General features: G+C 36.1%; 1 protein-coding gene across 1 annotated transcript; it reads left to right on the top strand.

Moving 5' to 3' along the window:
• Positions 1-7,811: 7,811 nt before the first annotated feature.
• On the top strand, positions 7,812-15,288 carry LOC125683636 (uncharacterized). Its single transcript, XM_048924997.2, has 3 exons — positions 7,812-8,375; positions 8,523-8,651; positions 14,489-15,288. Exons 1-3 carry the CDS (start codon positions 7,898-7,900, stop codon positions 14,902-14,904), a joined length of 1,023 nt encoding a protein of 340 aa, XP_048780954.2. The 5' UTR covers positions 7,812-7,897; the 3' UTR covers positions 14,905-15,288.
• The last annotated feature ends 1,394 nt before the right edge of the window (positions 15,289-16,682 follow it).

Genomic DNA, 16,682 nt, shown 5'->3' with positions numbered 1-16,682 from the left:
TCCCATTCTTAACATCTTAACATCATGTTTTGTTGTGTGTGTGGTTTGTTTTAAATCAGCATTATTATTTTTCCCTTTTAATCTTAACCATTTGTAGTTTATATCCCTTCATAATAAAATAAGGAAAAAAATGTGTAGAGAGCAACAAATTATAACTTAAGGTGCATCATACTGAGACTGTATTGAAATGTTTCATCAAATACATGTAGTATACCTGTACGAAATGTTACACCTCGTACATGTAAGTAGGCAGGATACTGGGGAGAATTCCGGAGAAGAGTCAAATACTTTTTCCACAACAGTTACCCCCTCCCCTTCCGCTTGAAAGTTTACATGAACTACCTTCAGTCCGCCCTACAAGCGTCATTTTTTGTCATCAAATTTAATGTTTACATCCCCTATACGCGAAGATGTCATATGTATGCTGATCTGTGTCAAGTAACACAAAATATCTGTCAAAATTATCAAGATAGGTATTTGTATCAACCGCAATCAATCTTTTCCCATCATAATAATTATTTACTCGCAACCTATTTAATTTCCCATTATTATTTGTTTGATCCATGGTGGTAAAAAACCCATATAGGCTCACCCACAGGTTTGATAAGTAGACCTAGGTACTGTTTATTTGACAAGTGCCTGACATAAATGCAACCATAAAGACCGAAGTCCTGACAGGCGTTAGCATGATGATAATCCTCGGGTCAAAATCCGTAGTAATTCACCTACAGCTGAGCAATTTCCCCATAGCACACAAATTTCATTAGAAATTGAGATACTTCTTGATTGTTTATCAAAAAACAACAAATTACAATTGAAACAAGAGGACACTTTTCCCAAGTAAAACGCTGTCAGGTTTGAACAAAGAACCATTCTACATCAGAGTGTCTGCGTGTTGATTTGATAATGTTTGTCTTTGTGGTTAATGAGGTGAACAGATATCAAGAGCTGCCCCATCATTAGTGATGTCATATAATAGACTTAGCATGATTTCATGCTGTACAGGAAATGAAGAAGATTGAGGAAATTCCTCATACCGTAAGTTTTCAAATAGAGTACTTGAAGTTAATGGAAACACACTGTCATCGTGCATGGACAGATGCAAAACGGCATAACATGGGTAGTGAAAGTTGGACCTGGGTTAGAGAGACGAGGAATGACACATGATCCCGCAGATGGCTAAGGGGATTGAACAGAGACTTGTGGTCTTGTACAAGACTGAAGGACCTGGGGATTTAAAGAATACTGAGGGACAATGGCAGATGGATCTGATGTAGACTGCAGAACATGCGAAGTTCTTAGTGTAGCTGAAATAGCCTGAGGGACAATGGAAGTGTCTACTGGGGCTGACGTGGAATGCAGAACATTTGTAGCTAAAATATGCTGAGAAGTGTCTGTTGGAGCTGACGTTGAATTCAAAACATATAAACTTGTGGCTTGTGTGACTAAATTAGGCTGAGAAACATCGAAAGTGTCTGTTGGGGCTGACGTCGAACGCAAAACATTTGAACTTGTGACCAGTGGAACTGAAATATGCTGAGCGACTACAAAATTCCTACTTTTTCTATTATTAGAATAGAGTTGAGCAGCCATATTTTGTGCCACTGTTGCAGCTGCTTGCTTCATTTCTTTCTTCTCGAATGCAGTCTCTTAAAAAAGTAAAAACAAAATCGACTATATATTGCAATAAGCTTCAATCCATTACAAACATATTTGTTATAAAGAGTGTTTTACTGTAATTTCTATACATAACACAACAAAATGTCTACATGGGAATTCATGAATATTTTGAAGAGTATTCATTGGTTCACCCTTGTAAGAATTTGTCTTGATCTCTAAATGAAGATATTAATAATAGGCTAGGGATCTTGTAATTAAATTCATGAGACCTTTTCTCTTTTCCTTCATATCGTCATCCTCAGCCTCTGCCTCACTCCAATTCCAATGAAAGATGAAGATAACAAACAGTGAGTAATCTCATAACTCCTATAAGCAATACAAAGTAGATAGCTGGGCAAACACGGACCCCTGGACACACCAGAGGTGGGATCAGGTGCCTAGAAGGAGTAAGCATCCCCTGTCGACCGGTCACACCCGCCGTGAGCCCTATATCCTAATCAGGTAAACGGAGTTATCCGTAGTCAAATTCAGTGTGCCAATAACGGCCTAACAATCGGTATGAAACATGTCAGACAGCATTTGACCCAATGATAGGTTGTATTGACGAAGTCGATCGTTATAACGACCATAGAATTTGCGAAATGCTGACTTCAATCGAGACTGTTAAAACCCCTGTACCATCAACTTGTTTGTCAGTAGCTTACCTCGATTTAAAAACTGACTATACGTAGAACAAGCTCTTGCATATCGAATCAGTTGAGAGATATGTTATTTATTACAATTGTTTTGATTGGACAAAATTAAATCTAAAAGAGAATTTACACATCAATAATTCCATAAACACTATGTATACAAACAAGTCTGAAAACAAATAACAGAGTGCGGGGAAGCTACTTTTTTGAAATTTTTGAAATTGATAATACAGGGAACGAATTGGAATTTTAAGAATCAAACATTCTTTTTGAAGAATTTATCGATGTGTAAACTCTGGACATTTTGCTCACAAACATAATAGTGCTTTGCAGTTTTATTCAGTTTGTTTTGACGTGATCCAGCGTAGGACTGATTAGTTCTGTTCAGTCGTGACGCTCGATTAGAACAGACTTTTCTATTGCCACATATTACACTCGATAATTTGAATATTTAAACATTTTATCTGTTGTTTGTAAATATATCATATATATATATATATATATATATATATATATATATATATATATCGATTTGATATATCGCTGTGAGCTCGAAATAAAGGACACCACAGAGTCGTCCATTTCTGCTTCATACTTCGATATTTTATTGAAAGTAGACATTAACGGCAAACTGACAACTCAACTGTATGACAAACGGGACGATTTCAGCTTCTCCATTGTCAACTTCCCATATTTATGTAGCAATATTTCATTATCACCTGCACATGGTATTTATATATTTCAACTGATTCGATATGCAAGAGCTTGTTCTGCGTATAGTCAGTTTTTACATCGAGGTAAGCTATTGACAAACAAGTTGATGGTACAGGGTTTTCAACATATCGATTGAAGTCAGCATTTCGCAAATTCTATGGTCGTTATAACGATCTACTTCGTCAATACAACATCGCATTGGGTCAAATGCTGTCTGACGTGTTTCATACCGATTGTTATGCCGTTCTTGGCACACTGATTTTGACTGCTGATAACTCCGTTTACCTGATCAGGATATAGGGCTCACGGCGGGTGTGACCGGTCAACAGGGGATGCTTACTCCTCCTAGGCACCTGATCCCACCTCTGGTGTGTCCAGGGGTCCGTGTTTGCCCAACTATCTATTTTGTATTGCTTATAGGAGTTATGAGATTGATCACTGTTCGTTATCTTCACCTTGCATAAACTAGGAGAGGCGTTAACACACATCTGACCACAGTGGCCATCTTTAGATATTTTTAGATATCTCTACCGAAAATATGCACAACCAGTGCAACCAAAGCTGTTTTCGAGTGAAATAATAATATACACCTATTCCAAACAAAGTATAGTGTATTCATATGAATAAAACTTGTAAAAAATATACAACACGTACTTTGCCGTTGGATTATTTTTAAATCTTCTGTATTTTTGAACTTGTCAGGTTGTTTGATTTGTGTCTTTACCGGCATTTTCTCTTTAGCACCATGCAACTACTAATGCTACAACGAGGCTAATAATGAGTTATCGTTTTCCGACTCGTGTATTCAAATCCATTATTTACGTATTCTGTTTTAAGACCATCACGTCAAAATTTCAAGCCAAAAATGAATATATTAATTAGAAACATGTGAAATAATAATTTGATGTTAATGATTTAAAAGAAATACTTGTCACTCAATATATGTTCTTTCATGAATATAAACAATAACGAGACAATACTGGCTGACATGTCGCCCAGTATAAAAAGATCTCACTCTATGGAATCTATAAGGGCCACAGGCTCTAACAGATCTGTTGGTGTCCCTCGTATTATCCTTTGAGATATTAAAGATTTGTCATGTGCAATCGTCAGATTGGTACAGAAACGAAAATTCTTATACCCAAATTAAAGACTGTTTTGTTCCTTTAAGAGATATTTTTGATGATTCTTTTCAGATTCCATGTGCTCGATCTCTAAATGTTCAGTTAAAAAAAACATGTGATATACTGATCTCTAGAAATTCATTTAGTAAAAGGTGAAGATAACGAACAGCGATTAAACTCATAACTTCTATAAGCAATACAAAATAGAGAATTGGGCAAACACAGACTCCTGAATATACCAGAGGTGGGATCAGGTGCCTAAGAAGAGTAAGCATCTCCTGTCGACCGGTCACACCCGCCGTGAGCCCTATGTCTTATCTTAGTAGTAACCGGACGTACTTTCTGTACCGAAACTTTTGATAATTTGACTTGTAAATTTTCAAACTTTGTCTATGCTATTGAGTGTAACCTTTGTTTCTTAATTTATGTGGGAGAAACTAAGGGTTCACTTAATGAAAGAATATCGGTGCACTGATTTCAAATAAATAATGGTGGTAACCAACTTCTTTACAAGCATTTCAATTCACCGGACAATTCCATCTCTTTTCCATAAAGGTCAGGATTTGGTGGGGGGGGTACCATCACACAAACAATCCAACATTTAGTACCCCTTTTCGTAGACAACGAGAAGATCACTGGATCAGGACTCTAGGCACTGCATTTCCATATGGATGCAATGATAATGTATATAATGTAGGAAATTTGACTAGTCCACAAGGAAATAACGTCAATGTGATGGACTTCTTTCCAAACACTCCAAGACGGAAACGCAGTCATAGACATCGTTCATATAAAAGACCATGTATAAATGATACCACGTTTGGTTCACTTTTACCTTACGTCAACAGACAATTAGGTACACGTCATCTATTCGCACAAAACTTTATTCTGTTCCATTGAGAGTTTTACATACGTTATTTGAAGAAACCACAGATAGTCTGTACTTGGATTTTTCACTATATGATTATGGATGTTGCCAATCACAGGCTATTTAAACCACCACGGGTCATGGATGATATTCCTTCCGAATCATGCCGCCAGTTCCTTCAGCTCAAATTTACAAACAAAGGAATAGCTGCCCTCAACATAAGGGAAATTCAAGATTTCAATTTTGTATTCCAACATATTTCAAGTTCAAGTCTATACCTAGTATGTCCTAGAAATTTATTTCTACTATTGCATCGAAACCTTTTAATTGTAAACAAACTTTGCAGTGCCTAGATATAGACCATCTTATACTTAATCCACTTACGTGTTCTTGTTTTTCGTCTTCTTTCAACTATAGTCCAGCTGGACATGTCATTTACAATTAGACAAAAAGTACATACCATCTATCCCTCTGTGTTTGGGAAAACAGAAGTGATAAAGGAATTAGATAAGTTACATGAGGAATATGTTTTGGTTCCAGCTGACAAAGCTTGTAGCAACATTGTCTTTCTTTGTAAGACTCATTATTACAACTATTTTAAACGAACTTGGCATTAATTCCACTTTTGGTAATCGTACTTATACTCCAACTGCCCTTTCAGAAGATGAAATTCTTCAAGACCATGCTTCAGTTTTAGACACATTTAATAGCCCAGTCAATGGATCGGAAAAATATGAGTTACCGTACCTATACTAGATTCCGAAACTTCATAAAGACCCGTCAAACAAAGTTAATTGCTGGATCCAGTAAGTGTTCTACCAAGCCTCTATCTTCGCTCTTCACGGAAATATTAACAGCTGTGAAGGAGAAACTTCAAATGTACTGTGCCACTACATATGCCAGAAGTGGTGTAAATCAAATGTGGATTCTAAAAAAGTTTAAAGAACTTTTAGTAAACTTGAAATCGCAAAGCTTTTCTCAAATCAACAGCATCAAAAGGTATGACTTTTCAACACTTTACACAACCATTCCTCGTGATAAATGAAAGACTAGACTTTTTGACATCATACACAGTTGCTTCTTCAACAAAAATGGAAAACAGAAATATCTATATCTAGTGATTAGTCATCAAAAAAGTGTTCAATAAAAGAATTCCATTGTTATCTGTGAAGAGCCCAACCACCATGAATTGAATCTTTGAAAACTGTAAAGATTCTAAGAATTGGAAATATTTTTCATTCATATTTTACATGTAATTTAAAGAGATGCAATTCAATTAATAAATTGTTGAAAGCTTTGTTAATCCTGCTTTTCCTTGAAATTATATTGGGTTAATTTGTTCAAATTCTTGTTATGCCAAATTTCAGTTATATCATAGGCTAAATAGTTTTAGATACAACCTTCTTTTTTTTTAAGTGGAAGCTACTGGTAAACTTTAGTCAATAAAATGTTGTGAAATATACGACATTGTATAATACATACACCGGTCATATCGATCTGTAACTTACTGCACTCCCTAGTAAGATATTGTTAAATAACTGAAGTTCAACAAATCATTAAGAAATGTGAAGATAACGAAGCCTTGGACTCAACAGTGGTGGAATCAGGTGTTCAACAGGACAAGTCATCCTCTGTTAAATATGTCAGTGGTGATTTTTATGTACTGTCATTTTGGTACCAATCGGCAAATATAATACTTTGGTAGCTAAATTGAAAGAATCTTCAGACAAAATAGCGCATTAGCTTTTAATAGATAAACCTTTTAATCAAAGGTGATGTCCTTGATAAATTAATTAATGTATTCAATAAAAACAAAATTGAATAACGAGAGGACAATTTTGAATCATTTAAATCAATATAGATGTTTTTTGCTTTAAAAAAATGATGAAAGTGAACTACACCAATTCACATGACTGGTAAATTATTAGATCTCTTAGAATTCCAAACGTTTTGGAATAGCTATCCGTCCTTGATAAAAATAAGAAAAATATTATTTTCTGAAAATACCTGCAGTAAATGGTTAATTAGGTAACTTTTTATCAAGAAATTTGTATGAAAATTCAATTCCTTTTCAAAATATTTAAATAAAACATGCTCTTCCTAGACTTCAAGGTGAAATAAATCAAACATTAGTCCAAATCTCGATAATGCCCATTGTGAGTTATCTTTATATGATAAGGTCTTCAAAATGATACCATTATTACAATAACCACAGCAACCATTTATTGGATATGAAATATGACCATTATACATTGACGTCCTGCAGTTTGGATTCTTCAGACGCAAGATGATGTTCTGTATTTACAGAATCACTAAGGTACATGCTGGGTTATCACTTGGATCTTTGTCTTCAAGAGGTCTCACTTGAACTTCAAAGGCTGTTTTCTCGCAGATTGTCGGTTTACCTTAACTGTATTCTTATTATATGGGTCTTCTCCTTTATCGGAGATTTTCATTTTTACAGGATTGTACCGTCGGTTAGTGAGTCAGAGTTTTAAAATATTCTCCCTTTGATTAATATTCCTGTTTTTAGTTTTGTTTCTTTGTAGTTTTTTTTTTGGGAGGGGGGGTCTTCCTTTTGATCATGCAAAAAACCATGTACAGATGCATAAAAGATTTTCATGTTAATCTTGGTATTTTTTGTTTGAAGGTAAAGATCCCAGATTTTTGTAGATCTTAAAACAAATAGATCGCATACACCGGTCGATATAAAATCTTATATTTACCCTTTTATGTTGGATAGATCAATAGCATATAAAAGGATATTTTGTAGTGATACGTGCATGTACCTTGTCATTATAAAAGGCGCTGCTTATGTGTAAAGAAATTCAGTTTTGACTATTTCGCCTTTCAATGCCAGTATATACTATCTAGCTAACATGATGACTATCACAGTGGTTTGTTTGTTTCTGGTTTACCAGTTTTCTGGATCTGCAGGACTTTTATATCAAAATCGGGATCATAACGAATCCGTAAAAAGTGACCACGATTTATTGACTCAATTCGAGCAAAAGCTGCGAAATTTGACCGATGAAGTCAACTCCCTCAAAGCCTTGGAGATCGAGATGGGTCACTTGAAAAAAGAAAATAGATGGTTAATGAACGAGGTGCAGATCTGCAATCAGACATTGGGGAACACGAGCAAGACTGTGGATAATCTAATGAAACAGACACGATACCTTTCAGTTTCAATGCTTGATCTGACGACCACCACAAAATCCATGAACAGAAGTATTTCTGAATGTGTTCAGGATATATCAAGCTCTGTTCAAAACACCTCCAGTATGTGTACGAGAGTCTCGCGGGAACTTAAAAGTTATCAGGAGAACCAAAATCTCCGAGATATTGCAAATGCTGGTAAATGAGTAAAGTATATCATTTAGCTATGTAACATTGGCAGTTATTACTTTATTTATCTTAATTATTTCTGTGAATATTTTCAAACTCAACTCCTTTATCTGCAATTTCTATGGAAATTATTCACGCTAGTTTAGTATATTTCAGATGTCTTCAATAAAACTGTTGCGGACCTCATGAACGATGTCCAGAAGTATTCTTCCGAACAGTTAAAAGTCTCCGCCAGCCTCACTTCCATGCAAAACACACAGGCACACCTTGTCAACCAGATCTCCGGTGAGTGTATCGTCTGATCAGGATAAGAATGACTTTCAATTGTCTATATCACGAATAATACCTGATTACCGAATAATGAAAGTGGTGTATATTATATGATATATGAAAACAAAAGTACGTACCATCTATCCCTCTGTGTTTAGTAAACCAGAAGTGATAAAAGAATTAGATAGGTTACATGAGGACTATTTTTTTTGTTCCAGCTGACAAAGCTAGTGACAACATTGTCTTTGTTTGTAAGGCTCATTATTACAACTGTATTTTCTACGAACTTGGCATTAATTCCACTTTTAATAATCGTACTTATATCCCAACTGCCCTTTCAAAAGATGAAGTTCTTCAAAACCATGCTTCAGTTTTAGACACATTTAATATCCTAGCCAATGTGTGGAATGAATATGAGTTACCGTACCTATACCGGATTCCTAAACTACATAAAAACCCTTACAAACAAAGATACATTGCTGGATCCAGTAAGTGCTCTACCAAGCCCCTATCTTTGCTCCTCACGAAGATATTAACAGCTGTGAAGGAGAAACTTCAAACTTACTGTACGACTACATATGCCAGAAGTGGTGTAAATCAAATGTGGATTCTAAAAAATTCTAAAGAACTTTTAGTAAACTTGAAATCGCAGAATTCTTCCCAAATCAATAACATTAAAACCTATGACTTTTCAACACTATACACGACCATTCCTCACGATAAATTAAAGACTAGACTTTCTGACATCATAGACAGTTGCTTCTTCAACAAAAATGGAAAACGGAAATATTCATATCTATTGATCAGTCATTCAAAAACATACTTTGTTAAACACCACTCTGATTCCACGCACAAGTACTCTGAAGTTGAAATAAAAGATATGCTAGATTTCCTCATTGACAATATCTTCGTGGTCTTTGGTGATCAGGTCTTCCAACAGTCTGTTGGAATTCCCATGGGCACGAATTGTGCTCCTTTGTTAGCTGACCTGTTTCTATATTCATATGAAGCAGAATTTATTCAAAAACTTCTACGTGAGAAGAAAAAATCTCTCGCTGTGGCCTTCATTTCGATATATCGATGACGTTTTGTCTATTAACAATAATAACTTTCATTCATATGTCGATTTGATATATCCCTGTGAGTTCGAAATAAAGGATACCACAGAGTCGTCCACTTCTGCTTCATACTTAGATATTTTATTGAAAGTAGACATTAACGGCAAACTGACAACTCAACTGTATGACAAACGGGATGATTACAGCTTCTCCATCGTCAACTTCCCATATTTATGTAGCAATATTCCATTACCACCTGCATATGGTGTTTATATATCTCAACTGATTCGATATGCAAGAGCTTGTTCTGCGTATAGGCAGTTTTTAAATCGAGGTAAGCTACTGACAAACAAGCTGATGGTACAGGGGTTTCAACAGTCTCGATTGAAGTCAGCATTTCGCAAATTCTATGGTCGTTATAACGATCTACTTCGTCAGTACAACCTCGCATTGGGTCAAATGCTGTCTGACGTGTTTCATACCGATTGTTAAGCCGTTCTTGGCACACTGGTTTTGACTGCCGATAACTCCGTTTACCTGAACAGGATATAGGGCTCACGGCGGGTGTGACCGGTCGACAGGGAATGCTTACTCCTCCTAGGCCCCCTACCTCACCTCTGGTGTGTCCAGGGGTCCGTGTTTGCCCAACTATTTTGTATTGCTTGTAGGAGTTATGAGATTGATCACTGTTCGTTATATTCACCTTTCATGAAGTTTAATCCGTTATTATCTTACAGAAGAAATAAGTGTTGATAATTGTTAAATAAATAAACCATGCCTGTTCTTTTCTTCTATCCGCGATTTTAGTCTTGAATCAGCCTTATGGAAATTTCCAGAACAGCGCCAAGAGCGAGGCAACATCACTATAGACGCTTAGGTCTATACAACTAATCGCATATTCGCGGGTCTTTCCGGCAAGCCGAGAACTTGCTATTAGTTTACAACATGTTCAGCATAAAATTGTGTAGGTGCTCAGAGTTAATTACACTTGTAATAGTTTTGACTAGGATCATTTCATGAAAATACTGGGAGTGGTGGTGTGCTCCTGTAATTTAGCTACATGGAGGGCAGAGCTGGTTATGTTACTTAAATGTGCATCTCATTCAACGAAGGACACCCCCTCCCGAGACCAACGATCTGATACATCGATAAATATTTAAATACGAAATATTCATCTAATATTTTCGATTCAAAAACTGTCCAATATGTGAGATATCGAATGGTTCGGGGCTGGTCTAGGAAGTTTGCGCCTTATAACTTAAAACACAACAAAATTAGGTTATACACTACCTGACAATGTCCAAAAAATCAGGCCACTATTTACAATATAGCAGTTTTTCTGTTTGTCATTCATATAGTGCATTATGTTTTCGATTATTGCGTTTGACGAGAAGATATATATATATATATATATATATATATATATATATATATATAGGCCTCTGTCTGTTGGTGGACTGTTAGTCCCCGAGGGTCTCTACAGCCCAGTAGCTAAGTACTTCGTTACTAGCTTGAAAATACGGATGTATATTTAATTGCTGTTATAAAATTTAGAAATTCATTACAAAATTAAGGATTATCTCCCTCATGCATAGCTCTTATCCTTGGACGAATTTGGCTCCACTTTTTTGGCATGCTATTTTTGGCTATATTTAGGTAGCAGGGGACAGTTTCGCACTATAGGCCCGGTCAACTTTTTCAAAAAATGGAATTACCCCGTATTTGAAGTGATATTACATGTGTAAAAATGTATACAATAATTTTAGGATGCATGTCAAATGTAGCTGAGTGCTTAGTAAAAATGTTGATATACAACATGTAGGTGTCACCATGATTCCTAGCATATAGATGGGTGCAAATACGAAACTAAGACACGTGGTCAGTTGCTGAAGAAATTCCGGTGAAAACATGCAGGGTCTAGCAAAAGGTCTGTAGCTGTGAGGGAAGGTGGATGGCCCCATATGAGAGGTAGATTTTTGAGAAGGGCAGATAGGGTTCTTGATTGTGCACAGTGTCTAAATCCCCATGTTTGGTACTGTGATGGTGTGGGGGTGGTGCGGATTAGCCCAAATGAGGGAAAATCAAAGCAAAAAAGGGGAACCTGCTCAGAGCATGTTTTGTGCACCAGCACCAGTATTTATAGATGACATGTAATTTAGGGTCATAATTTATTAACTACACTAATATGAAATACAAGTATGGACATAAAAGGGAAATATGATTTTTCATTAGTCTGTCATAATCTGACTTTGGTGTATACCCCCTATCCACATGTTTCAAAACCAAAGAAACTGTCCCCTGCCACCTTAGCTCTAAAACTTCATAGTTATTTCGGATTTCAAACATTTCGGTTGAGCATCACGGAAGAGACATTATTTGTCGAAATGCGCATCTGGTGCATCAAAATTGGTACCGTATAAATTTTACATTATGACCCCTGGGTCGAGGCCTCTGCTGGTGGACTGTTAGTCCCCGAGGGTCTCTACAGCCCAGTAGCTAAGTACTTCGTTACTAGCTTGAAAATACGGATGTATATTTAATTGCTGTTATAAAATTTAGAAATTCATTTCAAAATTAAGGGTTATCTCCCTCATGCATAGCTCTTATCCTTGGACGAATTTGGCTCCACTTTTTTGGCACGCTATTTTTGGCTGTATTTAGCTCTAAATCTTCATAGTTATTTCGGATTTCAAACATTTCGGTTGAGCATCACGGAAGAGACATTATTTGTCGAAATGCGCATCTGGTGCATCAAAATTGGTACCGTATAAGTTTTACATTATGACCCCTGGGTCGAGGCCTCTGCTGGTGGACTGTTAGTCCCCGAGGGTCTCTACAGCCCAGTAGCTAAGTACTTCGTTACTAGCTTGAAAATACGGATGTATATTTAATTGCTGTTATAAAATTTAGAAATTCATTTCAAAATTAAGGGTTATCTCCCTCATGCATAGCTCTTATCCTTGGACGAATTTGGCTCCACTTTTTTGGCACGCTGTTTTTGACTATATTTAGCTCTAAAACTTCATAGTTATTTCGGATTTCAAACATTTCGGTTGAGCATCACGGAAGAGACATTATTTGATGAAATGCGCATCTGGTGCATCAAAATTGGTACCGTATAAGTTTTACATATATATATATATATATAAAGCACAGAAATAGAAATGAACTCTTGAATGAACATAACTGCCCTAAGTGAAGAAATATTTAATATAAAGCACAGAAAATTTCACTTTATATGGATACCCACTTCCGCCCCTACCCGGGGTTGAACTCACGACCTGTGGAACCAAATATATATATATATATATATATATATATATATATATATATATATATATATATATATTGTGCTAAATGTTTCATATCCCAATGTAGGTGTTCCTACGCCGCGCGACGTAATGTGTATAGGAATTGAATCAGGGTGTCCCTACTCCGCGTGACGTAATGTGTATAGGACCTGAATCAGGGTGTCCCTACGCTGCGTGACGTAATGTGTATAGGAACTGAATCAGGGTAACAGAATTACGTAAAAATTGTAAAAATTGATGGAAGTGGCTAAATTCTTCAAAATTTGAAAAGGTAAACTAAACAGAATATTGGCTCAGTATTGTGGAAAGGTCTGTTAGGATAAAATATGTGATAAAAAGAACTTCTCATGGTTTGTGGCTGGATATGACCATTATTCAACTCCTTGTGTGTTTTCTATCCCCTCACCAAGGCTCGGTACATATATGAAATAACTTAAGTGTTGAAAAATCTACACAAGTAGTAGAATGATAAAAATATCACAAAGCCGTATTTGAACTTCATGTTATTATCAACAAAAATCGATTAATATAAAATGAAAAATGTGAAGTTCGTTTAGACGTGAAATAAACTCTTGAGTATTGCAAAGTAATTGAATCTTATGAGAGCCGTAAATGAAAGGCGAAGATAACGAACAGTGATCAATCTCATAATTCCTATAAGCAATACAAAATAGAGAATTGGACAAACACGGACCCCTGAATATACCAGAGGTGTGATCAGGTGCCTAGGAGGAGTAAATGTAATTCAATATTCAAAACCTTTATAAACGATAATTTTTTAATCCAGCTGGAATGATTTCACTCAAAATATTTAACTGTAAAGGATTTGGGGGGATAGCTAATGTGTATAGGATTGTTTGTAAATACGAAATGAAAGTATTAATATGGAATTCAGCGGGGTTCGAAATGACTGACAACCGAACAAAGCCACGTAAACAATCGAAATTGTAAAACTGTGCGGTGTTTGGTCCGAATGGGGCTTTGATAAATATTTAAAAGCCTGTCTTGACACATACGTAGTGGGAAAATAAGTTAAAATCGGCGAGACAAAAAATGCGTACAAACTAGAAATGTTTATATGGAGGGGATCTGTAGTTTTTTGGTATATCCTAACTTTTCCCCGGAGAGCTGCAGATTCGCAGCTGGCTAGGGTGTAGTTTGGAAAAGTATCATATTAAGATTAAGAAACCTATGAGATACTGATTATTTACTAAACAATACAATTAGTCAGCAGTACCTACAACGAATTACATTTAAATGCGAGATCCACTTGCATGCTCGCTACATATACCTGTACGTTTGAACAACGAATAATTCTAAAATTCCAATTCTGAAAGTGCATTGTAGTAGCTTTGAAACCTATAAAAATTGGTGTATTCATTGGTATATATTTGCAAGTGTTGTGACATTTTTAACGCCGGACGTGAAAAAGTTCACACTTTATGTTATCTTTTATAATAGTGGTATTGTACATCTTTTTCAGCCTATGGAACACGCGTTGCTTTCACGGCAGGCTTTGTTCAGCATCATACAGGGGACGAAAGTTCAACGGATATGATTTTTCCACATGTAATCACAAATATTGGAGGGGGCTACAACTCAAGAAATGGTGTCTTTACAGCACCTACTAGTGGCACATACGTTTTCTTCACAACCATTGTATCTTGGGATGACGGCGCCATCTCTACAGACATTGTTCTCAACGGTAACAGTCAAGTCAGGACCCATGCAAGTAGTACAGGATTTCAGCAACCCACATTCTACGTTTACGAAACAGGAACCAACCTGGTTTGTCTTCATTTGCAAGTTGGAGATAGGGTTTGGGTGAGGAGATATTCTGGAAAGGGGTTCATCGTAACTACGGCGCCCACCCATACATTTTCTGGATATCTTCTGTAACATTGAGTATGACTATATAAAATTTTGAAGGATGTGATTTCACTCCATAATAGAACATCTATAAATTTAACATTGAGTATGAATACACATGTATATGAACTTTTGAAGAAAGCGATTTCACTCCATAATGAAACAATTTTAAAACATTGAGTATATTATTTTACTCCACAACATACACAAGAGGTGGTGTAAAACAAATGTGGATTTTAAAAACTTCTAAACAACATTTAGTAAATTTCAAATCGTAAAACTTTTCTCAAATCAACAACATTAAAACGTATGTCTTTTCAACACTTTATATGACCATTCCTCACGATGAATTAAAGACTAGGCTTTTTGACATCACAGACAGCTGTTTCTTCAATAAAATTGGGGGAAAATGTTCATATCCAGTGATCAGTCTTTGTTAAACACCACTCTGATTCTACGCACGAGTACGCTGAAGTTGATATCAAAAAGATGCTGGAGTTCCTCATTGACAATATCTTCGTAGTCTTTGAGTTTCTCATTAACAATATCTTCGTAGTCTTTGAGTTTCTCATTGACAATATCTTTGTAGTCTTTGCTGATCTGGTCTTCCAACAGTCTCTTGGAATTCTCATGGGCACGAATTGTACTCCTTATTTACTGATCTGTTTTAATATTCGTACGAGGCATAATTTATTCAAAATCTTCTACATGAGAGAAAAATCTCTTGTTGTGGCCTTCAATGCGACATTTAGATATATCGACGACGTATATCTATTAACAATACTCATTTCCATTCATATGTATATTCGATATATCCCAGTGAACTCGAAATAAAAGACGCCACAGAGTCTTCCATATCTACTTCGTACTTGGATATTTCATTAAACATAGATGTTAACGGCAAACTAACAACGTACAGGACATATAGTATGTTTTCAAAACATACAAACTTATATGCATTTCGTCTCTCTTATGAATATAGTAAGTAATCGTAATAGTTAGTTCGTCGAAATATTTCGATAATATTGGAGTTTTACAAAGAGGCTTACTTTTACAATCGACGGCTGACAATCTAAAGGGGTCAACTCCAAATATGAAAAAAAAAAATTGGGAGTGGTATTTGCAAAATTCACAGACTTTAGCACATTCATTTGTTGTATGTATTATTTAACGTCCCACTCGATAATTGTTCACTGATATGGGATCGTGGAAGCTCAGTAGTAAAGTGTTCGCTTCGTAACCGGGATATCGTGAATTCAAGCCCCGCTCGTGCCAAGGCCGCGTCAAACCTAATGTTGATTGATTTGATATTATTTAACGTCCCTCTCGGGAATTTTTCAATCATATGACAAACCATCTTACGATCCGCTCCGCTTCTCTACAACCCTTGGCTGCGTCAGAACGATTTTCGTAGCTTTGAATGGCGCCCTCTAGCGGATGGAGAAGAGAAACTGTTTGGTTTACATCATGTTCAACCAATGAAAATGCGTTTTTCAGCTACACTTTGTGTGTTGTTATAATAAATATAGCTGCAACCAGTGAGTTACACTGTTTTAAATATGTAAATCATTTAAAATCAATAAACTTTTTTTCGTAGGCAAAGACTCATTGCACAGTCTACACACCTCCATGTTGTATGGAAACTACGAAAATCTGATTAAATGGAAGCGTTCTGAAGACAATAACTAATTGTTTACACATTTCTTCGTCGTACACGTGTTCTGACGTAACACGCTCTCTGCAGGGGACTTGACCTGCATCCAATCATATGCAGGGAATTGTTGTCACGAAAATCATGCTAACGCAGC

The sequence above is a fragment of the Ostrea edulis genome, chromosome 6 (genome assembly GCF_947568905.1).
Source record: "Ostrea edulis chromosome 6, xbOstEdul1.1, whole genome shotgun sequence".
Taxonomy (NCBI): Eukaryota; Metazoa; Mollusca; class Bivalvia; order Ostreida; family Ostreidae; genus Ostrea; species Ostrea edulis.
The sequence above is the reverse complement of the archived record's forward strand: the minus strand, read 5'-3'. Positions and strand labels throughout refer to the sequence as shown.

Excerpts from the sequence above, each read along its gene's own strand:
- LOC125683636 (XM_048924997.2), top strand. The coding sequence starts at position 7,898 with ATGATGACTATCACAGTGGTTTGTTTGTTTCTGGTTTACCAGTTTTCT. Across the intron at positions 8,376-8,522 it reads CCGAGATATTGCAAATGCTG|ATGTCTTCAATAAAACTGTT; the intron begins GTAAATGAGTAA and ends AGTATATTTCAG. Across the intron at positions 8,652-14,488 it reads CCTTGTCAACCAGATCTCCG|CCTATGGAACACGCGTTGCT; the intron begins GTGAGTGTATCG and ends CATCTTTTTCAG.